The following is a 27863-nucleotide window of genomic DNA, read 5'->3' as shown; positions in this document are numbered from 1 at the left end:
AGAGTCAATCTAGGAGAAATGATAGAATTTAAGTGATGGGAGGTAAGTTAAATGACATTTAATACAATCTGTATATACATTAACAACAGCACAATAACCATGATTGCTGAGCACCCAAATACTAGTTTTTCTAACTGTTTTACATGTTCATGATAGCAAAGAATGGAAAAAATAAAGTGTTTTCTGTGGTTATTTTACATATACATGTAGAACTTTATCTCCTGCTATCTGCACATTATATCCTGAATATTTTACCACATTCCCCATTATTTTTTAAAAGGTTCCATCTTAAGGCTGCTCCGTAACTATTGAGGACCGATCCCTGATTGTTGAGTGTGTAAATGGTTTCCAACTGTTAGCTACTATAAACACTTTGATGACGAATAGACTTACATATACACATTGTTGTACACATGTACAGTTTTTTTATTTTACCATAATTACCAAATGCCCTCTTGATATAAATACTTGATAGTATTTACATCAACACTACCTTAGCTTTTATTCTGTCATGGGGGATACACTGCAGAAATAAGTTTGCCGAGTCAAATGTGAAAAAGATGTTTCCTGTTTAGGCTTTTGATCTAAATTGCCAAATGGCTTTCCAAAAAAATTAATCCACAAATCTGCATTTTCTCCAGCAGTGTGAAGTGTCCACATCTTCATGCACTCACCAGCACTGGGTATTTCTTCTCTTCGTCATTGCCAATTTGAGTGACCCAAGGCTGTATCTCTCTTTAATTTAAATTGTTTTCACTCCAATGTTAATTTGCCCTTTATATTTATTTCTTTGTAAATTGTCTATATTCTTGCTTTTTTTCTTTCGGGTTAATCCTTATTGATTAAAAACCTGTTTATGTATCAAAGATATAATCTTCTTTGACCTTCATATATTGTAACCATTTTTCCCAGTATATTTACCTTTCTTTTTGATAACATCAAAAGTTATCTTTTCTATAGGACAGTAATCAGTTTTCTATTAAACCCAACCACCTATGCTAACATTGCCTTTTTTCTTTTTTTTCCTTTTCTTGAGACAGTCTTACTCTGTTACCCAAGCTCTGGAGTGAAGTGCCAAAAACATGGCTCACTGCAGCCTTGATCTCCTGGGATCAAGCCATCCTCCCACCTTAGCCTCCCAAGTAGCTGGGGCTACTTGATGCACATCACCATGCCCAGCTAATTTTTTTTTTATGTTTTGTAGAGACGGGGTCTCACTTTGTTTCCCAGGCTGGTCTCAAACTCTTGAGCTTAAGCAATCCTCCTGCCTCAGCCTCCCAAAGCGCTGAGATTATAGGCATGAGCCACTGCACCTGGCCTAACATTGCTTTTTAAATATTATAAATGCCTAGTTCTTCAAAATGCTCTTTGAACAAGATTTACCATCTTACTGGTTCACTCACCAACGAGTTAATAAATCTTTGACATGTGCTTATCCTATGCTTGCATGAAAGCTATTTTTTTTTAACTTTCCTAAAATTGTATTTCTTGCTATATCCAGAATCTAGTGTTTCTTCCTCCAGCAAAGCAGCTTTGTGGTACTACATACACCACATAGTCAGGTGTGCCTCATTCTAACTAGCAAATACAGTACACTAGACATAATAATGCAGATAGCTGGTTATGTGCTAGCAACTGAATGGCACTTGGAGGCATCCCTGTAACTGACCTGACATTTCCAACATTTCTCTTGAAAGCCATCCTATCATCATCATATTGACTTCAAAAGACCACTCTTGGCAGCTGAGACAGCCAACCCAATGAGGAAGGGGCTTTGATGGTTTACAGAGCATGACTGACACTTCCTCATCCAGAACTGCAGAACACACACTGTTTTGTGAGATAACTGAAATGCTGAGGGAAGTAGACGTAAGTTCTACCTGAGCTATTTTCTCTCTAGGTGAAACTCAAGACAGCAAGACCAGGACTTAGACTTCATTAGCATCTCACACCAAGTCACAAAATTAACCACTCCAATTCGCTCAAAGAAGAAAGACAGAGTAAAGAGTTTCATGGATTTGAGAGAAAGGAGCTTCATTTTACATACTTAACAGGTCACTGACAACTTTTCACACTTTATTGAGAGAACCGTCTGCACCATTAGCAGGTCATTTGACCTACTCTCTTTAAAACCTCTCTAAGCTCAGAAAGCAACACTAATAGCTCCAGGAATAGAAGGTGATCTGAGATTTTAGTCTGACCACTGTCTCCCAGGCAGATTTGCTGGCTATAGGAACTTCCCAGCAGTTCCAATCTTTCCAGGAGCTTCAAGCTGCCCCTCTGTACATTTTGAAGAACTTTCTTCTCCCCCAGTGCTCTATATTGGTACTGTGTATTCAGCATCTATTATGTATGCCATAATACATAATATGTAGGCTGTGTACTCTGGGGTATACTGGGCATGGAGACTCTGCCCTCAAGGATCTTCCTGTCCAGTGGGGAATATCAGACAGATCTAAATACCTATTATAGGGTAGAAAATGACTAGTAATTCACAAATATTAAGATCACACCATGTGCCAGTTAATGTGCACTGAGTATTCAGTGGAGAGCAAGACAGGCTAGTCCTTGTCCTTAGAATGGGTTCAATAAGCATTTGCTGAAAGAGGAAAAATAACAGTCATTTTGTACCCACCATAGGTCAGACTATGTTCCAGGCATTTTCTCATTTAATTTCCTCCTCACAAGTACTTTCTTTGGTAGGTGATGTTATCCCCCATTTTTAATAGATAAGGAAAGAGGGGCTCAGAGACAGTAGGTGACTTTCTCAATGTCATTACAGTGATGAATAGCAACGATAGGATTCAAATACAGAACTATCTGACTTGAAAGATCCTGCTCTTTGAACCTCACTACGTTTACCATTAGCATTTTATGACAATACCTTCCTTCTGTGCAGGTGTGACTGACTCATTTCCAAATTGAAAAGCCTCACAGGACACAGGCTGGCAAGCAATAAGGCATCCACTGCTAGTCCCAAGATAAGGACTCACAAAGCCATGACCCGTATAACCCTCAACGTTTGATTGACACTTGATCTATCTCTGGCTGTCCCTTGACATCCTCTGGCATAAACTGTGTGATCTACTTATCTTCCTTCTGAGAGAATGAGAGAATAAAAGGGCAGAGAAGAGGAAATGAAAAGTTAAGGGCACAAGCTCTGCCCCCTCTTTTTAGGATTCCTCCAGCAGGACTGGCCCCACACACAGACAGACTAGACAGCCACTACACAGCAAAGCTGAACATCCAACATGGCTTCCACACCCATAATGGCATCCTCCCTTCCCCCACCATTTTGCCTTAACTCAAGGAAATTATTTTAAGTCCTTCTCTTTTACTCATTTTGAGGAAAAGAATAATTCAGGACTTCAAACTTAACAAAGCCATCAGAATGAAGCCTCAGTGAGCCAGGGCAGCTCCACCCTGTGTGCCTACCTTCTTGGCTTCATCTTCCCCAGTGCACCCTGGGCAGCTCAGGACCACAGCTGTTCCTCCCCCAGTACACCCTGGGTAGCTCTTGGCCATCCTCAGGAACTCAGCTCAGACACCTCCTCCTCCAGAAAGCATTTTTTTTTTAATTTCTACTTTTATTTTAGATTCAGGGAGTACATCTGTAGGTTTGTTCCATGGGTATCATGCATGACGCTGAAGTTTAGGGTATGATAGTACCCATCACCTGGGTACTATGCTTACTACATACCCAGGTAGTAAGCATAGTACCCAATAGTTAGTTTTTCAACCCATCCTTCCCTTTCTCCCTCCACGCTCTAGTAGTCCCCACTGTCTATTGTTGCCATCTTTGTGTCCATGAGTACCCAATGTTCAGCTCCCTCTCATGAGAACATGCAGTATTTGGTTTTCTGTTTCTGCATTAATTAGATTATGATAATGGCCTCCAGCTGCATCCATGTTGCTACAAAGAACATGATTTTATTCTTTTTATGGCTACATAGTATTCCATGAGGTATATGCACAAGGCTTTCTTTATCCAATCCATCCTGGATGGACACCTAGATTGATTTCATGTATTTGCTATTGTGAATAGTGCTACAATGGACATACAAGTGCATATGTCTTTTTGGGAGAACAGTTTTTTGGTTTTTGGTATTTTTGGATATATACCCAGCAATGGGATTGCTAGGTCAAATGGTAGTTTCAAGTTCTTTGAGAAATATCCAAACTGCTTTCCATGATGGCTGAACTAATTTACATTTCCACTAACAGTGTATAAGGTTTCCCTTTTCTCCACAGTCTGACCAGCATCAGTTGTTTTTTGACTTTTCAATAATAGCCATTCTGACTGGTGTGAGATGGTATTTTACTATAGTTTTGATTTGCATTTCTCTGATGATTAGTGATGTGGAACATTTTTTCATAAACATGTTGGCCACTTGTATGTCTTCTTTTGAGAAGTATCTGTTCATGTCTCTATTAAAAAGTTTTTTGGTTTTTGCTTCTTGAATTAAGTTCCTTATAGATTCTGAATATTATACCTCTGTCGGATGTGTGGTTTGTGAATATTTGCTCCCATTCTATAGGTTGTCTGATGACTGTTGATACTTTGTTTTGTTTTGTTTTTGTTTTGCTGTGCAGAAGATCTTGAGTTTAATTAGGTTCCACTTGTCCATTTTTGTTTGGGTTGCAATTGCTTTTGAGGACCTAGTTATAATATCTTTCTCAAGGCCAATGTTCAAAATGGTGTTTCCTAGGTTTTCTTCTAGAATTCTGATAGTTTGAGGTCTTATATTTAAATCTTTAATTCATCTTAACTTTTGTATATAGTGAAAGGTAAGGGTCCAGTTTCATGCTTCTGCATATGGCTAGCCAGCTATCCCATCACCATTTATCGAGTAGGGTGTCTTTTCTCCATCTCTTATTTTCGTAAACTTTATCAAACATCAGATGGCTGTGGGTGTGCAGTTTTATTTCTGGGTTCTCTATTTTGTTCCACTGGTCTATGTGTCTGTTTTTGTACCAGTACCACACTGTTTTGTTTACTGTAGCCATATAGTATAGTTTGAAGTAGGGTAGTGTAATACCTTTGGCTTTGTTCTTTTTGCTTAGAACTGCTTTAGCTATTCAGGTTCTTTTTTGATTCCACAGGAAATTTAGAATAGTATTTTCTAATTCTGTAAAAATGACATTGGTAGTGTCAATGATAAAAAGTCAAACTTTGTAAAATATTTGAAGAGATTTATTCTGAGCCAAATGTAAAAACCATGACCCACGACACAGCCCCAGGAGGTCCTGAGAACATGTCCCCAAGATGGTTGGTTACAGCTTGATTTTATGCATTTTAGGGGGAACAGAAGTTACAGAGACATAAATCAGTACATGTAAGGTGTACGTTGGTTAGGCCTGGAAAGGCCAAGGGATTCCAAGTCATAGGTGGATTTAAAGATTTCCTGATTGGCAATTGGTTGAAAGGGTTAAGCTCTGTCTGAAAAGTTGAAGTCAACAGAAATAAATGTTTCTAGTTAAGATAAGCGGAGTTGCAGAAACCAAGGTTCTGCAATCTATCTATATAATATATAGATAGATAGTTACATAGACGAAGGCTATGGGTAGCAGGCTTCAGAGAGAACAAATGGTGTCTCTTATCAGACCCTAAAAGTGCCAGACTCTTAGTTAAATCTCTCCTGGAAAAGACATGAAAAGGGAAAAGAATTTTCTATGGATTGTAGACAAGAGACAGTTTTTCAGGAAAAGACATGAAAAGGGAAAAGTATTTTCTATGGATTGTAGACAAGAGACAGTTTTTCAAGGCCATTTCAAAATATCTCCAAGATATTTTAGAGGGAAATACTTCGGTTTCTTTCAAGGCTTGTTCTCTGTCTTGTGATGTTATACTAGAGTCAGGTTGCAATTTGGCATCTTATTACTACAGAGTCTGTTTTGTCAGTCACAAGACCTCTGTTTTCCTGTTAATGCTGGTCAGCTGTGCCTAAATTCCAAAGGGAGGAGAGTACAATGAGGCATGTCCCACCCAGCCCCCCTTCCCATCATAGCCTGAACTAGTTTTTCAGGTTTACTGTGGAATGCTCTTAACCAAGAGGAGGGTTCCATTTAGTCAGTTGGGGTGCTTAGAATTTTATTTTTGGTTTACAGTAGTTTGATAGGAAGGCTGTTAAATCTGTATTGCTTTGGGCAGTATGGCCATTCTAACAATATTGATTCTTCCCATCCATGAGCATGCAATGTTTTTCCATTTGTTTATGTCATCTATAATTTCTTCCAGCAGTGTTTTATAGTTCTCCTTGTGGAGATGTAGGTATTTTATTTTTGTGTGGCTATTGTAAATGGGATTGTGTTCTTGATTTGTCTCTCAGCCTGAATGTTGTTGGTGTATAGAAATACTACTGATTTTTGTACATTGATTTTTGTATCCTGAACCTTTACTGAAGTCATTTATCAATTCTATGAGCCTTTTGGCAGAGTCTTTATGGTTTTCTAGGTATAGAATCATATTGTCAGCAAAGAAGGATAGTTTGACTTCTTCTTTTCATATTTTGCTCAGAAAGCCTTTTCTGATCCAGCTCCACAGTGTGTGTGTGCAGACATGTGCACAGCCAGCAGTGCCCCTGCCGCAGGCCCCCACACCCCTCACACTGCCCCGACACAACTCATGCCACACTGCACAGTGCCCATGCTTTGCCAGGAAACCACTTGTCTCCATGCTCCATGGCAGGAAGAATTGTATCTGGTCTTTCTGCTCCCACCATTGAGTTCAGTCCAGGAACCCGGTAGACTCCTGAAGAAGGAAAGAACAGAGGAAAGAGAAAGCTTTGTCCAGACCCTCTGCCCACCACCTCACCTTCCTGTGCTCACTTCAGGCCTGGTGAAATTCCCAGGGATCAAAGCTGCGGTAGGGGAAAAGGGTGAGACCCGAGGAAAAACAGACTGGAGAGAATGACTGAGAAAGCAAGGAATATCTGAGCAGGCACTCCAGGGCTCCCCTAACATAGGTCAGAGCCATTGCTTAGGAATATTTGCAGTGCCCAGTGGGGCAGTGAGGATGACTCGACTTCTAGGAATCACTCCACAGATGGCCCCAGGCCTGTATGTCATGAGACAATCTAAGGGGTCTCTGGAACAGCTGCCCCTGACCTGCATGTACTGGGCTCACTTGAGGTTCCATGCTGCGATAGCTGGATGTCTCCCTTCACTCCTAATCCATGACAAGTTAGTGAACTGGTCATTGAAGAAACCATTTAGGCAGATTTCAGAAACATCTGACTGGGCTCTCTTCTACCATTGCGCATGAAGAGGAAAAATTAAACAGGACGAGAGCTCTGGGCCACACCGCCTCACCTCCATTCCTATTGCTAGCCTGACTTGTGAAAGGAAGTGAAAACATTTAAATGCCCTTCTTCTGTCAGCATGGTAACTAGGGTGGATGGAGCTGGGTTTACCATTTTTAAATACACATTTAACAGCTCATCTGAGCGGCCGCAGCCATGTTATCAAGCTGAACACATGTTGATCTGAGTAGATTAGAAAAATAGTTCCCAGTGTCTGGGGACATAGTGCTTTTAAACAAGTGCTTTGCTTTTCAAAGAATGAGCCATTAAGAAGTTCCTTGTATACATGTAGCCCATGAACCTGGAAAGAAATAAAAGTAAAATCAATACAGAATCCACAACTCTAAGCAGCAGGCTAGAGAATTTGGCTGTTAGAGATATGATTATAAAAGATTGCTATTCAGTTTATCTTTCATTTCCTGCACAGCTAATGATAGGAGGAATCAAAAATCATCTTCACACTGAATTTGCACATTTTGACAAGAGAAAAAACTCACACTTTTCTTCATATTTTATTTCCTTTTTCCAAAAAGCGATTCAATTTTTTTTTGGAAATTTAAATTTGCTCTTTCCATTCACGAAAAGAATTCTATTACTCCTGCATTCAATCTGTTCAATCTCAGTTTAGTTTCAAGTTGAGACTTTCGTTTCCAGACATGTACAGAGTGGTTGCTGTCCCTGTTTTGCTTCTCATTTTCAGGGCACAATTCCTTGGCAAAGTAGTAAGCTACTGAGTTAAGTCAAACTCACTGCTTTTCACCCTCTAAGCGCCCTTTAAGTATGTGAGACCGAACCCATACAACGTCTTCTGCAACTAAAGTTCAAAATCATAATGAATCAATTGTGCAAAAGCACAGGAGTATCTAATTTTAAAAAACTTTTCAGAATGAATGCTAAGCCCTTCTCATTTAACTATTTGCCTTTCTTTATAGTCTATAAAAATATGTATTAATAGGTGTGATAATATTCTTTGTTTTTAGGGTTTTATAAATATTTCAAAGACAAATACAAGCAGAGAGATTTCTAATAGACAAGCTACTTACACAATTCTGTGCCCTGAAAGGTGTCTCAAACCAAAGAAAAGAAGGCAATAATCTAATGAAAAAGGGGCCCAGCATTCTTTTTCTTCAGAAGCTTGGTGTTCCAGAGCTGAATAAGGATCAGTGGGTAGCCCACAGAGTGTCCTGGTGGCACCAATAATATTCATCTCTGTTGAGAAATTTGGACTTGGCTTAGACCATCTGCCATCACTGCAGCCCAAGGTTACCTTTCATTTGGAAATTATGCTGTCAACTTGGTTTAGAATGTACATGGGCGAGGCATATGCTTCTTCTTGCTGCCCAAGGAGATGCTGGCATGGAAACAATGTGAGGGCTCCTGATTGAAGCTTGTGTTTATGGACTCTCCTCTTCCCTTCTCTTCTCTTCTCCCCTAGTTACTGTGACCGTGGGAGGCAAGCAACACTTGCTCGGACTGTACGACACCGCGGGACAGGTACATTTTTATTATCTTGATTCACTGGAGGGCGGTGGTGTAGGGGAGAAAAAGATCCGTTTGCTTAGGCAGATGGGACTCCTAGCACAGATATTACCCATTCTGATCATTTGGGGCCAATTTATTGTCTGCCTAAATGACAACCAAAAGCACATTCTCAATATTTTAAAAATTACAAAAATCTAAATTATTACATTATTTAAGGCATTGATAGGTAAATAATGATTCATTTGACTGATGACCATCAAAAACCAGAATAACAGATTTGTGACCACGAGTTTCAATTTCTTTCTGTGGAAACCTATTCCAGATTCAGGATTCATAGGTCAATTTCATAAATTTTAGTTCCACCCATTTTTTTTCAGGTTATTTTCTTTGCCCACGCTTTATTTGAATTGCCTAATGAACTGCGAAAAGGCCCAAAAAGAGATTGGTGGGGGTGAGGGGAGGAGAGAGGGAGAAGATGGATTAAGTGTTGGAAGGAAGAAAAGCCAGGATCCTAGATGTTTTCCAAAAGTGAGAGTCAACCCTGAATAACTGGGGGTTGACTCTAAGTTCCCTAAGATTCTTGAAATATTCTCACTTTGTCAGGACTGTTTCTTCAAGTTGGAGAAACTGGCCCACCAATAACATAAGACAATGGGCTAAAACCCTCAACATTTAATCAGCTGGCACATGCTTTCTTTGGGTGAAAATGGCGCTTAATCTGTCTTTCCCAGCATCCCACACATCGCTACGAAGTTTCTCATGTTCTAATGTTCTAATCTAGTTCATGGATTGGTGGAGGGGAAGTGGTTAAGCAACTGATGGCCGTAGCCCAATTTCTTGGATAGAGCTTTTGTTACCATGTCTTGGGCCATCTATTTAGGTCAAAATCAGCGGGTTGTTCAGTCTGTCCAAATTCATACATCTTAAGTTCTTTGGAGTAAACATTTTACCCTGCTATTTCTCAGTGTGAGTTTCCTGGGAATTGTTATTTGTAGTGATGCATTCGTCTAGGCCTTTTTTTTTTTTTTTTTTTTTTTCACAATTGTTTGGATATACATCGTTTTGCTCAACTTGAAAGCTCTTCACAAGAATATAAATAAATGGAATTCTCTTTGGGGATTTCTGTGAAAATTTGTAAGGACCACTGTATAAATGTGTGTGGAACATCAAAGGCAGGTGTTGGCCAGACTAGGGTCTAGAACCTGGAAAATCTAGCACCAGACTCAAAGCTTCTAAGAGCATCCAGGGTCCCCTCATTGGCAGATGCCTGTTTTGGTAAGCTACTGCCAGGAACTGGGAGTGGAAGCAACCTCTCACGTCAATAGCAAGACATACGACTAAGAAAGGAGGCCCCCCATGTGCTCAAATGAAAAAAATCATTTGCTCCTCTGATCTAAGATACAAGGGCCTCAGGATAGCTCATACCCCCAAAAGAAAGCATTCCAGCAACAAGGGTACACCACTTTGGAAGCCAAAGTTGCCTGCTCTAATTCACTCAATCATTGGGGTGTCCCCATTCATCAGGAACTCATAGCCTGAAAGAGAGAGGAGTTTATACCCTCCTCTCCCATAGTCAAATTTTACTAATATAATCCGGTTGGAAAAGTTCAATATGGCAATGATTATTTCATGACTCTGAAACCTCTCTCTGGTCCCTCTGGCTTCCGAAAAAGTCTCCCTGTCCCCTGCTGCCCAGTCAGTTCTCCCCTCTTCTGCAGCAATCCAACAAGTATTGCCTCCTGTGCATTAACTGCCCCAAGAACAACCTCCACAGGCTTCTGTTTAATTTTAAATCCAATAAAACTCTTTAAAAGCTCTGGTGGAGTTTATTTTTCCCACTGTTCTGTCCTCTTAAGAAAAAAATTTAAATAATACCAGTATAAGAGTTGAATCTGTAAGACATTGTAAAAATATCTTTAAACTCCACATCAAAGCAAACAGAATGGCCCAAACCTCTGATACAAAAGTGATGAAGACTGATAAAATATAACCAATAGATTATAAGATATTTTTTCAACTCTCACTTGAATGCTTTATATTCAGAGGTAGACAAGGCTCAAAAGGAACCATAAAGCATGAGGAAAAGGAATCAGAACGTATCTTAAGGTTCCTTCTAGCCCTAAAATTCTATGAGGACTTTTCACATATAATCTCAAGAAACCCTGATAGAACTGGAGTAATTAGGCAAAAGGATTTGAGGCTAGACCCATGGGAGACCTTTCAGCTGTAAAAGATTACTAAATAATGGGAATGTGTTACACTACAGGATAACTTGTAATTCATTTTCTAGAACAGTGATTCTCAAACTAGAGTATGTGTCAGAATCACCTGTAGGGCTTGTCAAAACTCAGCTACTGGGCCCCACTCCAAGAATTTCTGCTTCTGCAGGTTTAGGGTGGGACCCAAGAGTTTGCATTTCTTTTTATTTTTTTATTTTTTTGAGACAGGGTTTCGCTCCCGTCACCCAGGCTGTAGTGCAGTGGCGCAATCTTGGCTGACTGCAACCTCTGCTTCTCGAGTTCAAGCAATTCTCCTGCCTCAGCCTCCCAAGTAACTGGGATTACAGGCACCTGCCACCACACCCAGCTAATTTTTGTGTTTTTTTCTAGAGACTGGGGGGGGGGGGCGTTCACCATGTTGCCCAGGCTGGTCTCGAACTCCCAACCTCAGGTGATCCGCCCACCTCAGCCTCCCAAAGTGCTGGGATTACAGAGTTTGCATTTCTAACAGGTTTTCTGGCAATGCTGCTGCTGGTCGCTACACCATACTTTGAGAGCCACTCAAAGTGTGGTCCACCAACCAGTGGCATCAACGTCACCAGGAAGCATGTTAGAACTGCAGAATCTCAAGGTCTATCCCCAGTCTACTGAATTTGCAAATCCATTTTGTTTTTTTGTTTTTTGTTTTTTTGAGACGGAGTCTCGCTCTGTCGCCCAGGCTGGAGTGCAGTGGCGTGATCTCGGCTCACTGCAAGCTCCGCCTCCCGGGTTCACGCCATTCTCCTGCCTCAGCCTCTCCGAGTAGCTGGGACTACAGGCGCCCGCCACTACGCCCGGCTAATTTTTTGTATTTTTAGTAAAGACAGGGTTTCATCGTGGTCTCGACCTCCTGACCTCGTGATCCGCCCACCTCGGCTTCCCAAAGTGCTGGGATTACAAGCGTGAGCCACCGCGCCCGGCAAATCCATTTTAAGAAGATCTCCAAATCATTAGAATGCACATTAAATTTCGAGAAGCACTACTCTAAACGTTTCTGGTGGTTGAGGCATTGTTCTGAAAGTTAGGAGGATGCAATGGAAAATAACCATTACTAAAATGTATTCCCATAGTTCTACAATTCAGCTATTAAGACTTTGTAACAAATTTAATTTGGAAACAGTGTCCCAAAATTTCCATTCTCAGTCCTAGGTAGAATAATCTGCCTCTTCTCAGTTATATTCTAGTAAATGTGCTGGATAGCTAAAGAACATGTATAATTCAAAAATACTCATTTTGCCAATTACAATGGAAGAGAGATGATCTCAAAACCAATTGGTTAATCCCTGAACCACAAAAAGAAAATGTCTCTGAATCCAGCTATAGAGTCCATATTGCTTGAATAATTAGATTTTTGTGCATGAATAAACCAAGAAGCAATCCTCCACATCTTTGTCTTGAACTAACTGAAGCAAATGTGTTCTGAGAGTTAAAGTGATAGAACTCATTGTCTCATTGTTTGCAGCGCTAAACAATGTCAGCGCTAAACAAAATCATTTGACCTGCTTTCCCTTGACTTTGAGGCACCTAGTCTGCCTCAGACCTGGCTACAGCCCCATGAGCCATGGCCTGAGACACTCCTGCGCCTCCACAATTCAGGCAAGCATGCGCTAAAGATAGTTTATAATGGGCTGGGCACAGTGGCTCATGCCTGTAATCCCAGCACTTTGGGAGGCCGAGGCAGACAGATCACAAGGTCAGGAGTCCAAGACCAGCCTGGCCAACACGGTGAAACCCCATTTCTACTAAAAATACAAAATTAGCCAAGCATGGTGGCAGGCGCCTGTGATCCCAGCTACTTGGGAGGCTGAGGCAGGAGAATCCCTTGAACCCGGGAGGTGGAGGTTGCAGTAAGCTGAGATTGTACCATTGCATTCCAGCCTAGGCAACAAGAGCAAAACTCCATCTCAAAAAAAAAAAGAGAGTTTATAATGAAGTCACTTGCATACACTGTCAACACGTGGTGGCTGCTATTAAACATTAGCTCCCTTCCCCAAACCCTGAAACAAACTAACATTTGGACTTGGAATGGAGCCCTTTGGAGATAGATTCTTCACAACTCTGTTTAATTCTGTTAGGTAGAATTCCAAACATTAGATTAGGCAATGAATTGAGGAATTTTTCTCAGGGTGAGTGCATGTTACTCCTCAGATCACACTAGGGAGGAAATAAGGCCAACCAGCCCTGTAAGCCAAATCTATTTACGTTGTGCCAACTCATCCTGTACGAGACAGATCCCTAGTAGTGTGTTACTGAATGTTAAAGGGATATCTAGAGCTCAGATCTTTGGCTCAGCTTTGAAAGAGTCCCAGAAGCTGACTTTCCCATGATGTCCTTGCGGGCCAGTTTGTTTGCAATGCATCAGGAGAGACCAAGTGGACAGCAGGGGGTTGGCTGGGTTGGGGATGCCACAGCCAACCCTGGGCATTCACCAGCTGAGGAACTTCAGACTGGGAGAGGGCTCTTTCCCAGGTTACGGCTTGCAGCCAGATGTCCTCCTACCTCACAGCAGATCATTACAGTGGAACCAGCCATAGTACTAAGACAAGGTCTTGCCTCCTTCTCTTGATGTGGCCTCACCTAGAAGGATGATGTGGGCAAAGCCCTACTCAGATTATGGCCTCTTGGGCAAGACTCTAGGATGGGCATATCTCAGAGACAACACCTGTGAAAATGGCAGTTAGCAGCACTGCCAGGGAGGAATGACCGTCTCCTGGTGTCAGGAGCCAGGTGCAGCCTGGCCAGGCGCTTGGTTCTGTGGAAGGGTGAACCACTGCATGTGGGCAAGCACAGAATGGTGTCTGTCACTGAGAAACCACAGCAGCTCAGCTGTCACCAGTGACCGTGGGAGTAGAGAAGCAAGGAAGGCCATCAGCCGAGCCCCTCACTCGCCCAGGGCTGCATGTTGCACATTTTCCCCAGGCCCTGATTTCTGAAGTCCCGCTTTCCCCCAAGGGCTGAGGAAGCATGCAATCAAGCAAGGAAGCAAGCACAGCTAGGGTTTATGAATGGCAACCCAGGCTCCACTTGGAAGGACACACATAAGCCTTCCCCTTTGCTATTGGCTGATCCAATGGGGCCATCTGCAGCACAGGATCTGGCAGAAACCCTCTATGGAAAGTCTGCCTAAAACCTCAGAATAAATGTTTTCCCTCAGGGAGCAACTCCAACTTTCTTGCTCACGTGTATCTTCATGTGGGATTTTCAGGAGTAGGCCATTTGGGAGATTAGGGAGAAGTTTGCCCACGTGACAGCTGCTTAGTAAAAGTAACCTTAGGACACAATCTTACTTCTCCCCAAATTATGAAAAAGAGAGCTGTAGGAACTGAGAGTTGCGGTTGGAGTTTGCAAACATTTGGGTCTTATTACTACTCAGTTCAGAAAAAGTTAATTTCTGAATCAGCCCTGGCATCCAATAAGGGTAGGGAAATGCGTCCAGGACCAGCAGCTGTTGTTGATATGGGCTGGAGGATGGACTCTTTTACTGGATCATTAAAGTATTTACTATGTTCAAAACAATGTTCTAAGTGGCCTACAAATATTAACGTATTTTATTCTCATAACAACTCATAAGGCCAGCACTATTAGCCTCAAGTGAGGCGTGGAGAACTTACCCAAGATCACACCACAGTCACAAACGCAGAGAATTTCTACCCACCGCCCATGCTCTTAAGCACCGTGCTATGCACGCACCCGATACATGGTGCCCACGTTTTTCAAATTAAGCCTGATTTATGGGCGAACATGAAAATGAGACTTATACCAAAAAAATCTGGGATAAATGTCACTAAACCCAAGACTTGGAAGCAGAATTCTATTTCCAAATTAATGTGGGTATGGCGGGGTGGGAGGAGCTCAGCGCAACTCTCTTTGCTGCTCAAAGTGTGGCCCCTGGACCCAGTAGCACTAGCATCACCTGGAAACTTGTTAGAAATGCACATTCTTGGGCTCCATTCCAGTCCTGCTACTGAATAAGAATTAGCACTTTAGCTTGGGCAACATAGCGAGACCCTATCTCTACAACATTTTTTTAATTACCCAGGCATGGTGTGCATACCTGTAGTCCCAGCTACTTGGGAGGCTGGAGAAAGGATCACTTGAGCCCAGGAGTTCAAGACTCCAGTGAACTATGATCAGTGCACTACAGTGTGAGCAGAAAGCGAGACCCAATCTCAAAACAAACAAACAAAAACAAAATTACATTTTAACAAGGTCCACGGGTGATACAAATATATGTAGTGTCTAAGAAGTGCTATCTAGAAAATGATTTCACTTACCTGCGTCATGATGCAGCCTGTAATATTTAGGACCCAGGTGTTTGGCGCATCTGATGCTAACACTTTCTCTGAACTTTTCGTGTTTAATAATCACCCATAGTCACCCCAGAACACTAGATCTGCCTTCAAACTGAACATGTTCTTGCCTTCAGGGTGAAGTTCGGCTAAAAGCACTCAAAGGCCTACTTTGCCCCAAATCCTTCCCTGCACTCCCCAATCCTAGCCTCTTTGTCTACTTTACCTCCAAAGCCCCATTTGAGCCTCTCTTTTAGATTAAAACACTGTCTCTTCAAGAAGCAAATAAGCACCTGTCTTCCATTCTGAATTTCAACATTAGAAATGGCCTCAAATACCAACTAAACCACTTATCCACTTCTCATAGCCCCTTGACATCATCTCCACATGTTACCATCCAACCCAGGGCCAAAGCAGGCTCTCTGGTGAAAAAACATTGTTACCAGCTGGCACAAATTCAACTCCCCAGCCCCTAGTCCCAAGGGGACACTTTCTTTTATTAATCCTGACCTCCCTGCCATATTTTATAGCTGCAGCCCAGGGTTAGCTTCCAATAGCCCAGGTGTGAGCCTTCTTTAAAAGTATTTTTGCTCTGTTGTCCTGGTTAAATTACTCCATCTGTCTAGACGCTTGTTTCTTAAACCATAAAACTGGCTCCGGGGAGAGGGAAGAACAGTAACCTGTGGTTCTGAAACTCGAGCTGCATCAGAATCACCTGCAGGGCTTGTTACAGCACTGATGGTGCAGCCTCTCCCCCGGTGCCTCAGCTTCAGGGGGCTGCGTGGCACCTGGGAATGTGCATGTCTAACAAGCTCCCAGGTGACGCCAATGCTGCTGGACTGAAGAGCGTAGATTGGAAACCACTGCATTAGCTAATCTTTAAGGCCTTTTCTAGTCTTGGAATTGTATTTTCCCAATTCAGTCAGATAAATATTCTACATCATTCCATTTTGAGATTAGCCAGCAAAGAGTAAGAGAAACTTAACCTGTCTTACTTCCACATAAATCAAATTATTTCATGTATTTTCATTTTCTTTCCCCAATTGAATTGCCAATTCTTATTCACCTTATATAGTTCATACAGCATCCTTAACAGTGCTACCCATTCAGTAGGCACGAAATCTTTTTAAATGGAATGATACAGCAGGACTAAGGTTTCCACAGAAGAGAGTTCCAGAATACAGAGCACAGTGAGCCCAGTGACTGACACTACCATAAGCAACTCAGCTGGAGGGCCAGGAGGGTAAATGATCAGAAACAGACTTCTCTCACCTGCCCCACCTACAGTCAATCCAGCAACCCATGGTCTTCCAACTTTTCCATAATGTAAATAGAAATCCTTTGATAGCCACTGGGTTAAAAAAATCAGACAAACATACTCCTTTCCGACTATTAACAACAGTTATTTGTTCCTACCTAACCTAGTTGTGACATTTCTCCTGATGGTGTTTTTCTTTGGTTTTTGGCTTTGAAGTTTTAAATATACAGTGTTGCTGCCATCCAGTGGTAATCTGAAGCAGATGCAGGCCATCAAATAGATGATACATCCTGTGGTCAAACATTTTGATTGCTGGGTAACATGTGAGTCAAGATTCCTGGATAAGTTAAGAAAATGCTTAATCTGTCACTTAAAATTCTGAGCTGCAGAAAACAGTGTGGTCACAATTGAGAGGCAGAGCTGGATTTAGGCTAAATACCCCATCCTGGTATTTATGAACTCTGTAACATTGGCCCATCATGGAACCTCTCTAAACCTTAACTTCCTCCTCTATGAAATGTGAATGTTGATGGTACCATCCTTCCAGTTCCATCAGGAGGATGCAATGAGAACGTACATAAGAGTTTAAAACAATGCCTGACCTTTAGTAATAAGTCCTTGGGCGCATCCTCCATTAATGTTGGAGATGATAGTGAAGTACAGCCGTGTTCTCGACTCCAGGCCCACTCCAAACCAGTTAAGTCAGAACTTCCAGATACACAGGCCCACTCTCCAGAGATTCTAATTTAGCTGGTTCCAGAGTAGAAAAGGGGGTGGAGCAAGGAGTTGATTAGCAGAGCTTCAGGATGGTTTAGAAGCTCCCCAGGTGATTCTAATAAAAGTCACTGCAATAAATGGCCCACAGAAATGCCATGTGTTCATTTGCAGGTCACTGTAGAGGTCATTTCTTCCAGTCTATCAATAGCATTTATTGAATATTTACTGCGGAAAGAGTACATGTAGGGATGAGAAAAAAATCAACATGGTCCCTACTCCATTTATGACAATCCAGATGGGAGCATGCAGTGGCAGAGGGCAGGTGGTGTGGTGAACAGCTGTAGATTATAGTCTGGGAAGACTTCTCGGCTCATGGGCCTTACAGCTGCTCTTTAAGGGAACACTCCAGAGAGAAAAGAGAAAAGTGGGGAGACCATGGAAGAGGAGGTTTGTTTTTCAGAGCTAGTTGTGTAAAGAGGAGAGGGTAGTGCCAAGAAATTAGCTATCCCTTTCTCCACTGCCTCCCCAGCTACACAAACACACACACACACACACACACACAGACATAGGCACAACTTGGCTGAGACGCAACCCAGTAGACCTGGCCCAACTTCCCAGTATGACCAGTGTTTGTTTATTCAGCTGTGCACCCAACTCCCAATTATTGACCAGAAATGTGGTAAATTAGCCACAATAGTAGGGTTTTTTTTGTTGTTTGGGGTTTATTTTTCAGGATTTTACTTTTCAGCATCATTGCCATCTTGCTTTGCATTTTGCATTAGGTACCAAAAACCTTTGTTTAAGTTTTAATAGTAGTAGCCGTAGCGGCCACATATACTGAGTCCCGTGTTCTGCATACTCTGAGTAGCTAAACAATAGATCAATGCATGCCACCAACCGGAGTGGACCACACTTAACATTCTAAGGTACTTCCTTTCAGTCTCATGTGTATGTAGTGTGCACATGTGTGTACTTCCTTTTCTGGTCTTTTTTTAAAAAATTTTTTATTATACTTTAAGTTCTGGGATACATGTGCAGAACGTGCAGGTTTGTTACATAGGTATACACGTGCCATGGTGGTTTGCTGCACCCACCACCCCGTTATCTAATAAATATATTATTAGAGTCAGTAGAAAGGTTGATATTAAAAATATATCCATGATATATTATGTTTTACAAAACACAAGTGGCACAATATGAACAATTTAATCAATTTGTTTTTAAACTAAACATGTGTATGTTGTATACATGCATAAATATAAAATGGGCCAGGTGTGGTGACTCATGCCTATCATCCTAGCACTTTGAGGGGCTGAGGCAGGAGGATTGCTTGAGCCCAGGAGTTCAAGACCAGCCTGGGCAACACAGTGAGACCCCATCTCTACAAAAAATATAAAAATTGACTGGGTGTGGTGGCATGTGCCTGTAGTCCAAGCTACTTGGGAGGCTGAAGTGGGAGGATCACTTGAGCCCGGCAGTCGGAAGCTACAGTGAGCCATGATCACGCCATTGCACTCCAGCCTGGGCAATAGATTGAGACTCTGTCTCAAAAAATAAAATAAAGTAAAATAAAACGTTTGGAAGGACAGTGTTTAAGCAGTCGCTCCCTCTGGGGAGAGGAAATACTATTAGAGACCATATCAGGGATGAAAACAAGCTTTCACTTCAACTCTGTGTACTTCTTTAATGTTTGCATTTTTGCAATGAGCACATACATGTTTTGTAAGTTTCTGAAATGTTTTATGAAGAGTAGTCATGCCCCTAATAAATGAGTTAATTATTTATTAACCCCTCTCTATGAATACATGTATATCATAGGTGTGAACACATAAGTTTAGTTGCACATATAGTATACGCACATATATAGTGCACACACATCATATATAGTGTGTATACACATACAAATTATGTATGGTGTGTATGGATACATGTCATGTTGTGATATGTGGTGTATATATAAATATGGTATGTGTACACACAAAGTTACTGTCTGCTTATATGTTACTAAATTCTATAAAAATATATAAAACTTTCTATTGAAATATCAGGTTTTACCTTGGAACCTCCTAAAACATTTTACATACAGTAAAAGGTTCTTGCTAACATTTTCCCAAAGTCGAAATGATGCAAAGTTTTACTTTGTATTTATCAACTCCCACTAAAATAGCAAATACATAAATATCTTATGCAACCAGAAACTCTTCCACAAGCATATTCTGATCTGAAAAATGTTTAGAAAGAAAATAATTAAGCTAGCATTTTATTTATTTGGCCTTTAAGTAATATTTGAAACAAATCCAAAATTCTTAGCTCTAAACCCTCACTCAACATATTTCTTCAAATATTGTGGTGTCAAATTTGGCAATAACTCTTGTTTTGCATGTTAGTTCATTTATTCTAAATTAAATTTGGATATAATTTTTTTTTAATCGTGTGAGGAGTGGATTCCTGGTGCCTTGGCAAATAGCTCACTAATTTAAATATAGTGTATTCAATATAACACAATTCCAACATGATGGAAGAATTGCAATAATCTTTACTGAATGTTACACTTTAAATGGGTGAACTTTTGGTTTTTTGTTTTGTTTTTTGAGACAGGGTCTTGCTGTGTTGCCCAGGCTGGAGTACAGTAGCATGATCACAGCTCACTGCAGCTCCAAACTCCCAGGCTCAAGCCATCCTCCCACTTCAGCCTCCTGAGTAGCTGGGACTACAGGCATGTACCACCATGCCCAGCTAATTTTAGTATTTTTTTGTAGAGATAGGGTCTTGCTATATTGCCCAGGCTGGTCTCAAGCTCAAGGAATCAAGTGATCCTCCCGCCTTGGCTTCCAAAGTGCTGGGATTACAGGCATGAGCCACTGTGCCCAGTCAGGTGAACTTTTGAATACATAGAAACAGAGAGTAGAACTATTGTTACCAGAGGCAAGTAAGGAAAGGAAACGGGGAGGTTTTGATCAAGGGTACAAAGCTGCAGTTAGCTAGGGTGAGTAAGTCTACAGCTGTAATGTACAGCATGATAACTATAGTTAATAACACTATATCGCATACTGGAAATATGCTAAGAGAGTAGGTTTCTGGTCCTCTCGCCATAAAACATATTTTTAAAGGTAAGCTGTAGGGAGATGAATATGTTAGTTTGTTTCACTGTAGCATATATGTGTATATCAAACACCATGTTGTACAACTTAAATGTCTACAATTTAAAAATAAAAAATAAATGGGTGAACTTTATGGTACATAAGAACTTTATGGTATATATAGGTAGGTATGTAAGATATATCTCAATAAAACTGCTAAAAATATTTTTTAAGTTCATCTTAAGAAGGGGCAATACATAATCTCTGTACGTAACAAAAAGGTATTTTTCTGACTGATGGCTCCTTTAGTTCTAGTAGAGAAAGAACTACCAGATTCTAGGGTTGAGGAAGAAACGGGATCCCAGTGCGCTGTAGTGGACTCTTACCTGCAATCTGACCTTGGAACCACATGGGACACACCTTACACAGGCTGTACAAACCCTTGTCTGCTCTTCCCACAGGAGGACTACAACCAGCTGAGGCCACTCTCCTACCCCAACACGGATGTATTTTTGATCTGCTTCTCTGTCGTAAACCCTGCCTCTTACCACAATGTCCAGGAGGAATGGGTCCCCGAGCTCAAGGACTGCATGCCTCACGTGCCTTATGTCCTCATAGGGACCCAGGTTAAAATGTGGGCGATGGCAGGGTGGGGCGGGCTGCAAAAATGGGAAGACCCTTTAGGTACCTCGTGAACATTCTATTCTGCCAAACACTATGGAAGAGTGTCTCAGACATGTCAATCCTATGAACAGAAGTTCTTAAGGTGTGCATGACGATTTAGCCCGTAGTGGAAAAGATAATAGAGCTATTTAATATGGAGCAGAAAGTTTTGATATGGCCTTCAAAAATTAATCTCTCTGATTTTTTTTAATAACAAAGTAATTTTTAAAATAGACACCCTTTGCCAGGCTTGAATCGAGCAATGAGGTGAGGGTGTCAATTGAACATATTATCTAGTACTTTTTATATCTGAAACCCACAGTTGTTTTAAAATCACAAAATAGGTAGAAGTGTCAAGGTGACCACAGCAATCAGAATAGGCATTCTATGACAGGAACTCTTTAATTACACTTCTGGAGAAGGAAGATAAAAATTCACCACTGTCTATTCCTTTTAAACCTCTTGGTCTTCCAGATCTTAGAGAAGAAGTTAAAACACATATACCAGATAAACAAACCTACGATTGTGAAAGCCTTTACAGTGTTCTGAAAGCTAGTCAATTTCCATAGTTTGAGTTTCCAGTAGTAAGCCAATCACATTAAATGTATTAAGGATTGTTACTGTTTATAGTTTTAAATGGATTTTGTTCTTTGGCATTTTAAAATCCAAATTACTATCCCAAAGACATAGGAATATACTAACACTGAAGGGCTTCATTGTTATCTGTTTCATATGCTATTTATTTCTATTATTCATTTATGTTCTTTTTGAACAAGAGAATTTTTTAACACAAAGGAAAGAAAAATATTTCCTAAAGAAGATATGGACAGGTACACAGTATATGTATTTACTTAAAGAATGTAGAGGAATACACATCTCCATAAATCAGAGTAATCATAGTTAACGCTTCTGCTCTGAAAGATAATTATTTGTTTAAATGAAGTCTTTTGCCTTGAATTCCAGATAATAATGTTTGCCCATATTGATGGAGCCTGAATCCCTGCTGCCAAATATGTGACAGAACATTCAATCACCTTTCCGTGATTCGAGCTGATTTTATTAGAGATAGGCACAAAATTGAACAATTATCATACACACACATGCACACACACACACAAATTAGTAGAGCTGAGTAACGTGCTTACAAAAGGGACCCTAATATATTGGTCTTTCTTTAAGACACAAGCCCTTGCTTTCCCACATTCACACCCATTCATGAACACATGGGTTCACATACACAGTGACGCTTTAAAGCAACCAAAATCTTTAATTAAATTATCAAATCTAATCCAGATATATAAATGCTATCTTCAAAGTTCTACCTTTGAAAAGATTAATGCTTTTCTTGAGCAAACCCTTTGAAAATTTCTCTCAGGGACTTGCCTTCCAGAGCTTGCAGAACATGTGTTAGAATATCCTCACAGGTAGCAAATCTTCATACCTCCTTTGAGGATGAAGATTTTATTTGGAAAAGCGAAAAAAAAAAAAAAAAAGATGTGTTCAAAGCCAGGAAATAAACTAGTAAATAATGAGTAATATAATTTGGGATCAAATAAGGCCTCACTGTAAGGTAATGAGACTGGATTGGTTATCTTGCATGCCCTGTAAGTAGAATAGAGAAATAAATAGAAAATTTTGAAAAAACATCTGAGATAGCAACAGAATCACCCGAGTAGTCTTCACTCACAGGGTAACTGTTTGAAGGGGAAAACATAAGGAAAGTCTGTTGTGTACATTTACAAAGAAATTGCTTTACTTTTTTAGACATAACATGGGCATGTGAATCTGCTTCCTTAAAGAAAATTTAGCAACTTCAAAGATGTTAACAGGGAAAAAGACTCTATGATGTCACAGTTTAAAATACCTGGCAAGGCCTGAGAAAACAAAGAAGTTTTCACGTGTGTTTTCTTGCCAGATTGATCTCCGTGATGACCCAAAAACCTTGGCCCGTTTGCTGTATATGAAAGAGAAACCTCTCACTTACGAGCATGGTGTGAAGCTCGCAAAAGCGGTACAGTCAGATTTGAATTTCGTTTTAAATGTATGCTGAGAGAAGAGTGTGTTGTATGCTTTGGAAATGGGTGTGCAACACTGGGTTCTGCTTTAAAGTGCAATGTGTTTAGAATCTTCTCTAAGCTTTCTATTCTCCCCCTCTGTTCTAGTCAGGCTGGAAGGAGCCATTTGGTTAGCCTTCTTGTCAGCCAGCATTGCCTGTTTTTCATTCAGAAAGCAATTTGGTGAATTTAAACAGCTGAAGCACTTATCATTTGATTTAGCAACCTCTAGAACATCTACTTGCCATATTTAGCATGAATAAAGGGAGTCGTTAGATATATATTTGTAAATCTCACTGCTTATTATGGATGTAGCTCATTTAAATAACCCCATAAGAGGCATTTTGTGATTTTCTTGGGAGAGACTTGGGTTAGCATCTGGCAGGGTTATATTTGTCCAGTATTTCTCACTGTATAATGAATAGCCACTTAGAGAGCCTGGACTGTGTCACAAACAGCATCTGGAAGGATAACATATACCTAAAAGTGACTAGTTGGGGATCTAAGAGGCTGGCAGATAATAGCTCAGAGCTGGAACTGTTTTCATGGACCTTTCTTCCTTCTTGAGAGCTTAACATGAAGAGTTAGGAAAATGCTTTAGGAAGTATTTGCCAGACACCAAGTCTTTTCCTCCCCCATTACCCCGAGATGTGAGCAAAGCAGCCACTGAAAAAGATACGAGAGGGTGGAAGTGCTTTATGCAAGAGGAGGCCGATAAATCACACCTCCAGAACATAAATCGGACTCCTCACCAAGTCATAAATCTATTGACCCAGGTTAGAGGTTTGAAACTTTTCAATCTTACTTTCTAAGTGACTAACCTAGTAAAATACATACCGCAGGCAGAGTTAGAAATCACCCTCTTCAAGCCAGTCAAGAATATTAACTACAAATTCTTCACTTACAAAACTGTATGCATTTATCTTATTAAAACTTGCTTGTAGGCACCAAAACTAAGCATGATACACTCAGCTAGAAGTGAATTAAATACAATCATGTTTTTACAGGTATCCTGCCTGAGAACCTCTCACAAACACCTGATCGAGATACTGAACTCTTCCTACTTCTATGCACAGTAATGTCAATAATAACTAGCACCTGACGTCCATGGAGTTCTTAGGATCCTAAGTACTTAATGATATCTCTCACTTCAGCCTCATAATAACCCTCTTAAGCAGATAGTGTTGGTCTCAGCTTACAGATGAAGAAACAGTCTTAGAAGACAAGCACGTAGCTAATAACAAAGTCAAAAACTTCCAATCCAGCTCTGTGGACATCACCACTCGTGTACCTGACCATTGTGTAAATGACCTCCAACTGTGTATCTTTCCTCGGGTGAAATGGGTTTATGCCTGTAGGTGCTTCTACCTTCTCCTCAAACATTCAGCCTCAAATGCTCTCATTAAGATACCTAAATATGTAGCTCCATAAATAATTGTATGTGGTTCCTTTCTACACATTTTTCACAGCCAGGATGTCCCCACTGCCAGCACCAGCTTCTTGCAGGCACTCACTTTCTGTGTTCCTTCATGCCGTCAGCTTCCTAGCCTCACTTCTCATTGGGGAAGTTGTTTTTTTTTTCTGTCTGAAAAGAAGTCGTTTCAAAGCCTCCCATCTCATTTCATACTTATTTTTGGAACAATGGCTGAGTTCACCATTTATATTGCCTTTTGCTAGTTTCTCCTAGCAACTGCTCTCAGATACAGAGGGAACCATGTTTAGCTTACAAAATCCAATTTAGAAGAAAACCTAGCAAGATTTTAACTTGTTTTATCACAATTCATGTAATTATAGAGATGCTTTAAGTTTCTCTACTCTCTGACTTTTCTGTCAAGTAGTTTATAATCACAGCTAGCATTTATGGAGTGTTTATAATGTGCTAGGCTTGGTGCCAGGCGCCTTGCAGCCTTTGTCTTAATTAATCCTCACAGCAACCCCCTGAGGTGTGTATATTATTATCTCCACTTTCCTACAGGAAACTGAGGCTCAGAGAGGTTAAGATCGCCCAGCTAGCAAGTGCAGAGTGAGGATAGAAAACTGTGCTTTAACCACCTGCTTTTCTGCCTCCCTCCTATAATCTGAAAAGAAACCTTTAGGTTTGGGGCTTCTTTTTTATATACTGGAGTCCCTCATTTTCATGGGCAAAGCTCCCCCACAACTTAAAGGCTTTGTAAGTTGAGATTTTTCATATCTGATTCTTTCTGTTCAATACTTTTCCATTTCCAAAACATTTTCCATCTAACATCTCTTTTTGGTCTCAAAGGGTGTTTTATTTTTAAAGGACATTTTTATATCATACATATTTACAATTCTTTATACTCCAAAGTCAACCACATTTACATATTTTGCACTAATTTATTATAAATATTCATTATTCTTTTCCCATTCTTTTACACATTTGTAACTGTCCCTATTGCTGCTAGAATTATTAAACAACAATTGATTAAGCACCTAATATGTGCCAGGTGCTATGCTGGATGCTACACTGTTTAGCTCTAAGATTATAATTCTTTTTTTTTTTTTTTTTTTTTTTTTTTGAGATGGAGTCTTGCTCTTTCACCCAGGCCAGAGTGCAGTGGCACTATCTTGGCTCACTGCAAGCTCCACCTCCCGGGTTTACGCCATTCTCCTGCCTCAGCCTCCCGAGTAGCTGGGACTACAGGCGCCCGCCACCACGCCTGGCTAATTTTTTGTATTTTTAGTAGAGACAGGGTTTCACCGTGTTAGCCAGGATTGTCTCGATCTCCTGACCTCGTGATCCACCCGCCTCAGCCTCCCAAAGTGCTGGGATTACAGGCGTGAGCCACTGTGCCCGGCCGATTATAATTCTTTGTGCGTTCTCTTTCCCAGTTCCATCAAATACAGTCTAAACATGATCTTCTAAGTTCAGACTTCCTAAGGTATTTTTTGATACAGGAATTTGCCATTTTTTCTTTTTTAATCTCTGGGTTCTCTTTGCCCTCTCCGGCCATCTTCTTCACACTGTGCCTTCTGTTGTTGTCACTCTTTAATTTAGCACCTGCTAAGTTTCCTGCTGGGTTTTTAACATGCACAGGTGGGATTTAAAGCAGCAAAATTGCTGCAAACATCCTGTCATCAATGTTCAGTCACATTAATCAACTGGAGTCTTTAATGCCCTCTTCCTGACTGGAAGAGTCACTGCCACCTGCCTTGTGCTGGCCATTTTCCCTTTCTCCCTTGGTCACTGAAAGTCACTTTGCCGCTGGTGTCTGGGTTACAAAGGCCAGAAGAGGAGGGAGACAGGCAAACAAAAGCATGCCACCTGGATAAACACAGTAACACACATCTGGGCAATGTACCAGGTAGCACAGAAGAGAGAGAGACTAATACATTCATGGAAGGAGATTTCAGAGATTTCTTTAACCAGTTAACATCTTATCCAGGTTTGAAGGATGAGGAAAAGTTTTTCAGGTGGGCAAAGGGGTCTGGCGAGGGCAGAAAATTCCAGACAGGGAGACCAGGATATGCAAAGGCATCCTTTAAAGCATAGGGAGCAAATTGGCAACTGACGGGCCAAAGTTCACCCACAAATGTTTTGATCAGTCCAAACACATATTTTTAATGCAATTTAGTGGCCAACATTTAACAGTTTGGAAACACATTTCCAGCTTCTAAAAGAAATTCAGAAGGTCGAGCAACTCTAGCCCAGCATTTCCTCATCAACAGAAACTGTTAAACAGTCTTTTAGATTAAACATGTATTCTTCAGTCTGCCGCAATCTCCACCACTCCATATTATCCTATACTCAAGTAGCACACTTTACATGATCCACCCTTGAATTGGCATCTCTGCATTATAGTCTTCAAAGGTCAGCAGCAAATCTGTCCAGCCTAGACATTTTTTCCTCTCTCACCAATCTGATCATAATGCTGACTTGTTGAGATGGCGGCTTTTCTCTTACAGCCTGTTTGGTTCTTTTTCTTTTTCTTGGCTCTCTATTTGCCTTCTCTGTGTGCCTTTGCTAATTCTCAAATGAGGAATAAAGAACTACTCTGCTTCCAGCCATTTCTTTAGATACGAGCTTACTCTGTTTATCCACTAACATCTTCTTTTCTCTCCATTTACAGGACATGCCTTCCTTCTTCTTCCCTTCTCTCATCACCTTTATTATATCCATAACAGCTTCGCCCATTTATTCATGAATTTTGCTCTTTCAGCCACAATTTCATTACATTTGCCAGAGACAGCCCAAAAGCGTAGTTAAGACTTTGGCTCAGGAGGCAGACAAATTCGAATCTCTGCCATTTCCTTAGTTGTGTGGCCATAAGGGAGGTTACTTAGCCTCTCTGGGTATCAGTTTCCTGAGCTGTGAAATGAGGATGGTGACAGACTTTTCCTTGTAAAGTTCTTGTGACAATGAAATTAGCTCACGTACCACAAGGTCCAGCTCAGCAAACTACAGTTGCTGTTAAATCCATGAGCCCTCTCAGACACGTCTACAGCTGGGAAGATCTCTTTGCCTTTATCCCTTCCAGTTACTTTCTATCTTATTCTATAACTTTTCCTGCCCCAGCTAGAACAACATGGAAGAAGTACTAGGTTTTCTTTTACTTGATTAGTCATTATGGCTTTTTTTTTATTTCTTGTCACTCTTGTATCTTCTGTATATCACTGATAAATGTCCCTGCTTTTGAGATAATAAGTTTTAGCTATTATAAACCAATCAGAAAAGTGTTTTTTCAGTTTACACCCTCAATCTGTACTTTTTTCTTGAAAATAAGTCATTTGGGTGGAACACAT

At 40.7% G+C, this 27863-nt stretch overlaps 1 protein-coding gene across 1 annotated transcript in view; it reads left to right on the top strand.

Moving 5' to 3' along the window:
• RHOJ (ras homolog family member J) overlaps positions 1–27863 on the top strand; it is a 91991-nt gene that overhangs the window by 58368 nt on the left and 5760 nt on the right. Inside the window, exons 2-4 of the mRNA XM_032180242.2 lie at positions 8737–8795; positions 20847–21011; positions 22964–23059. Coding sequence (XP_032036133.1) covers positions 8737–8795; positions 20847–21011; positions 22964–23059 — 320 coding nt within the window. The remainder of the gene's footprint in view (positions 1–8736; positions 8796–20846; positions 21012–22963; positions 23060–27863) is intronic.

This window comes from Hylobates moloch, unplaced genomic scaffold, assembly GCF_009828535.3.
Source record: "Hylobates moloch isolate HMO894 unplaced genomic scaffold, HMol_V3 SCAFFOLD_16, whole genome shotgun sequence".
In the NCBI taxonomy this organism is placed as follows: domain Eukaryota; kingdom Metazoa; phylum Chordata; class Mammalia; order Primates; family Hylobatidae; genus Hylobates; species Hylobates moloch.
Note: the sequence above shows the minus strand (reverse complement) of the source record. Positions and strands in the feature narration are given on the sequence as shown.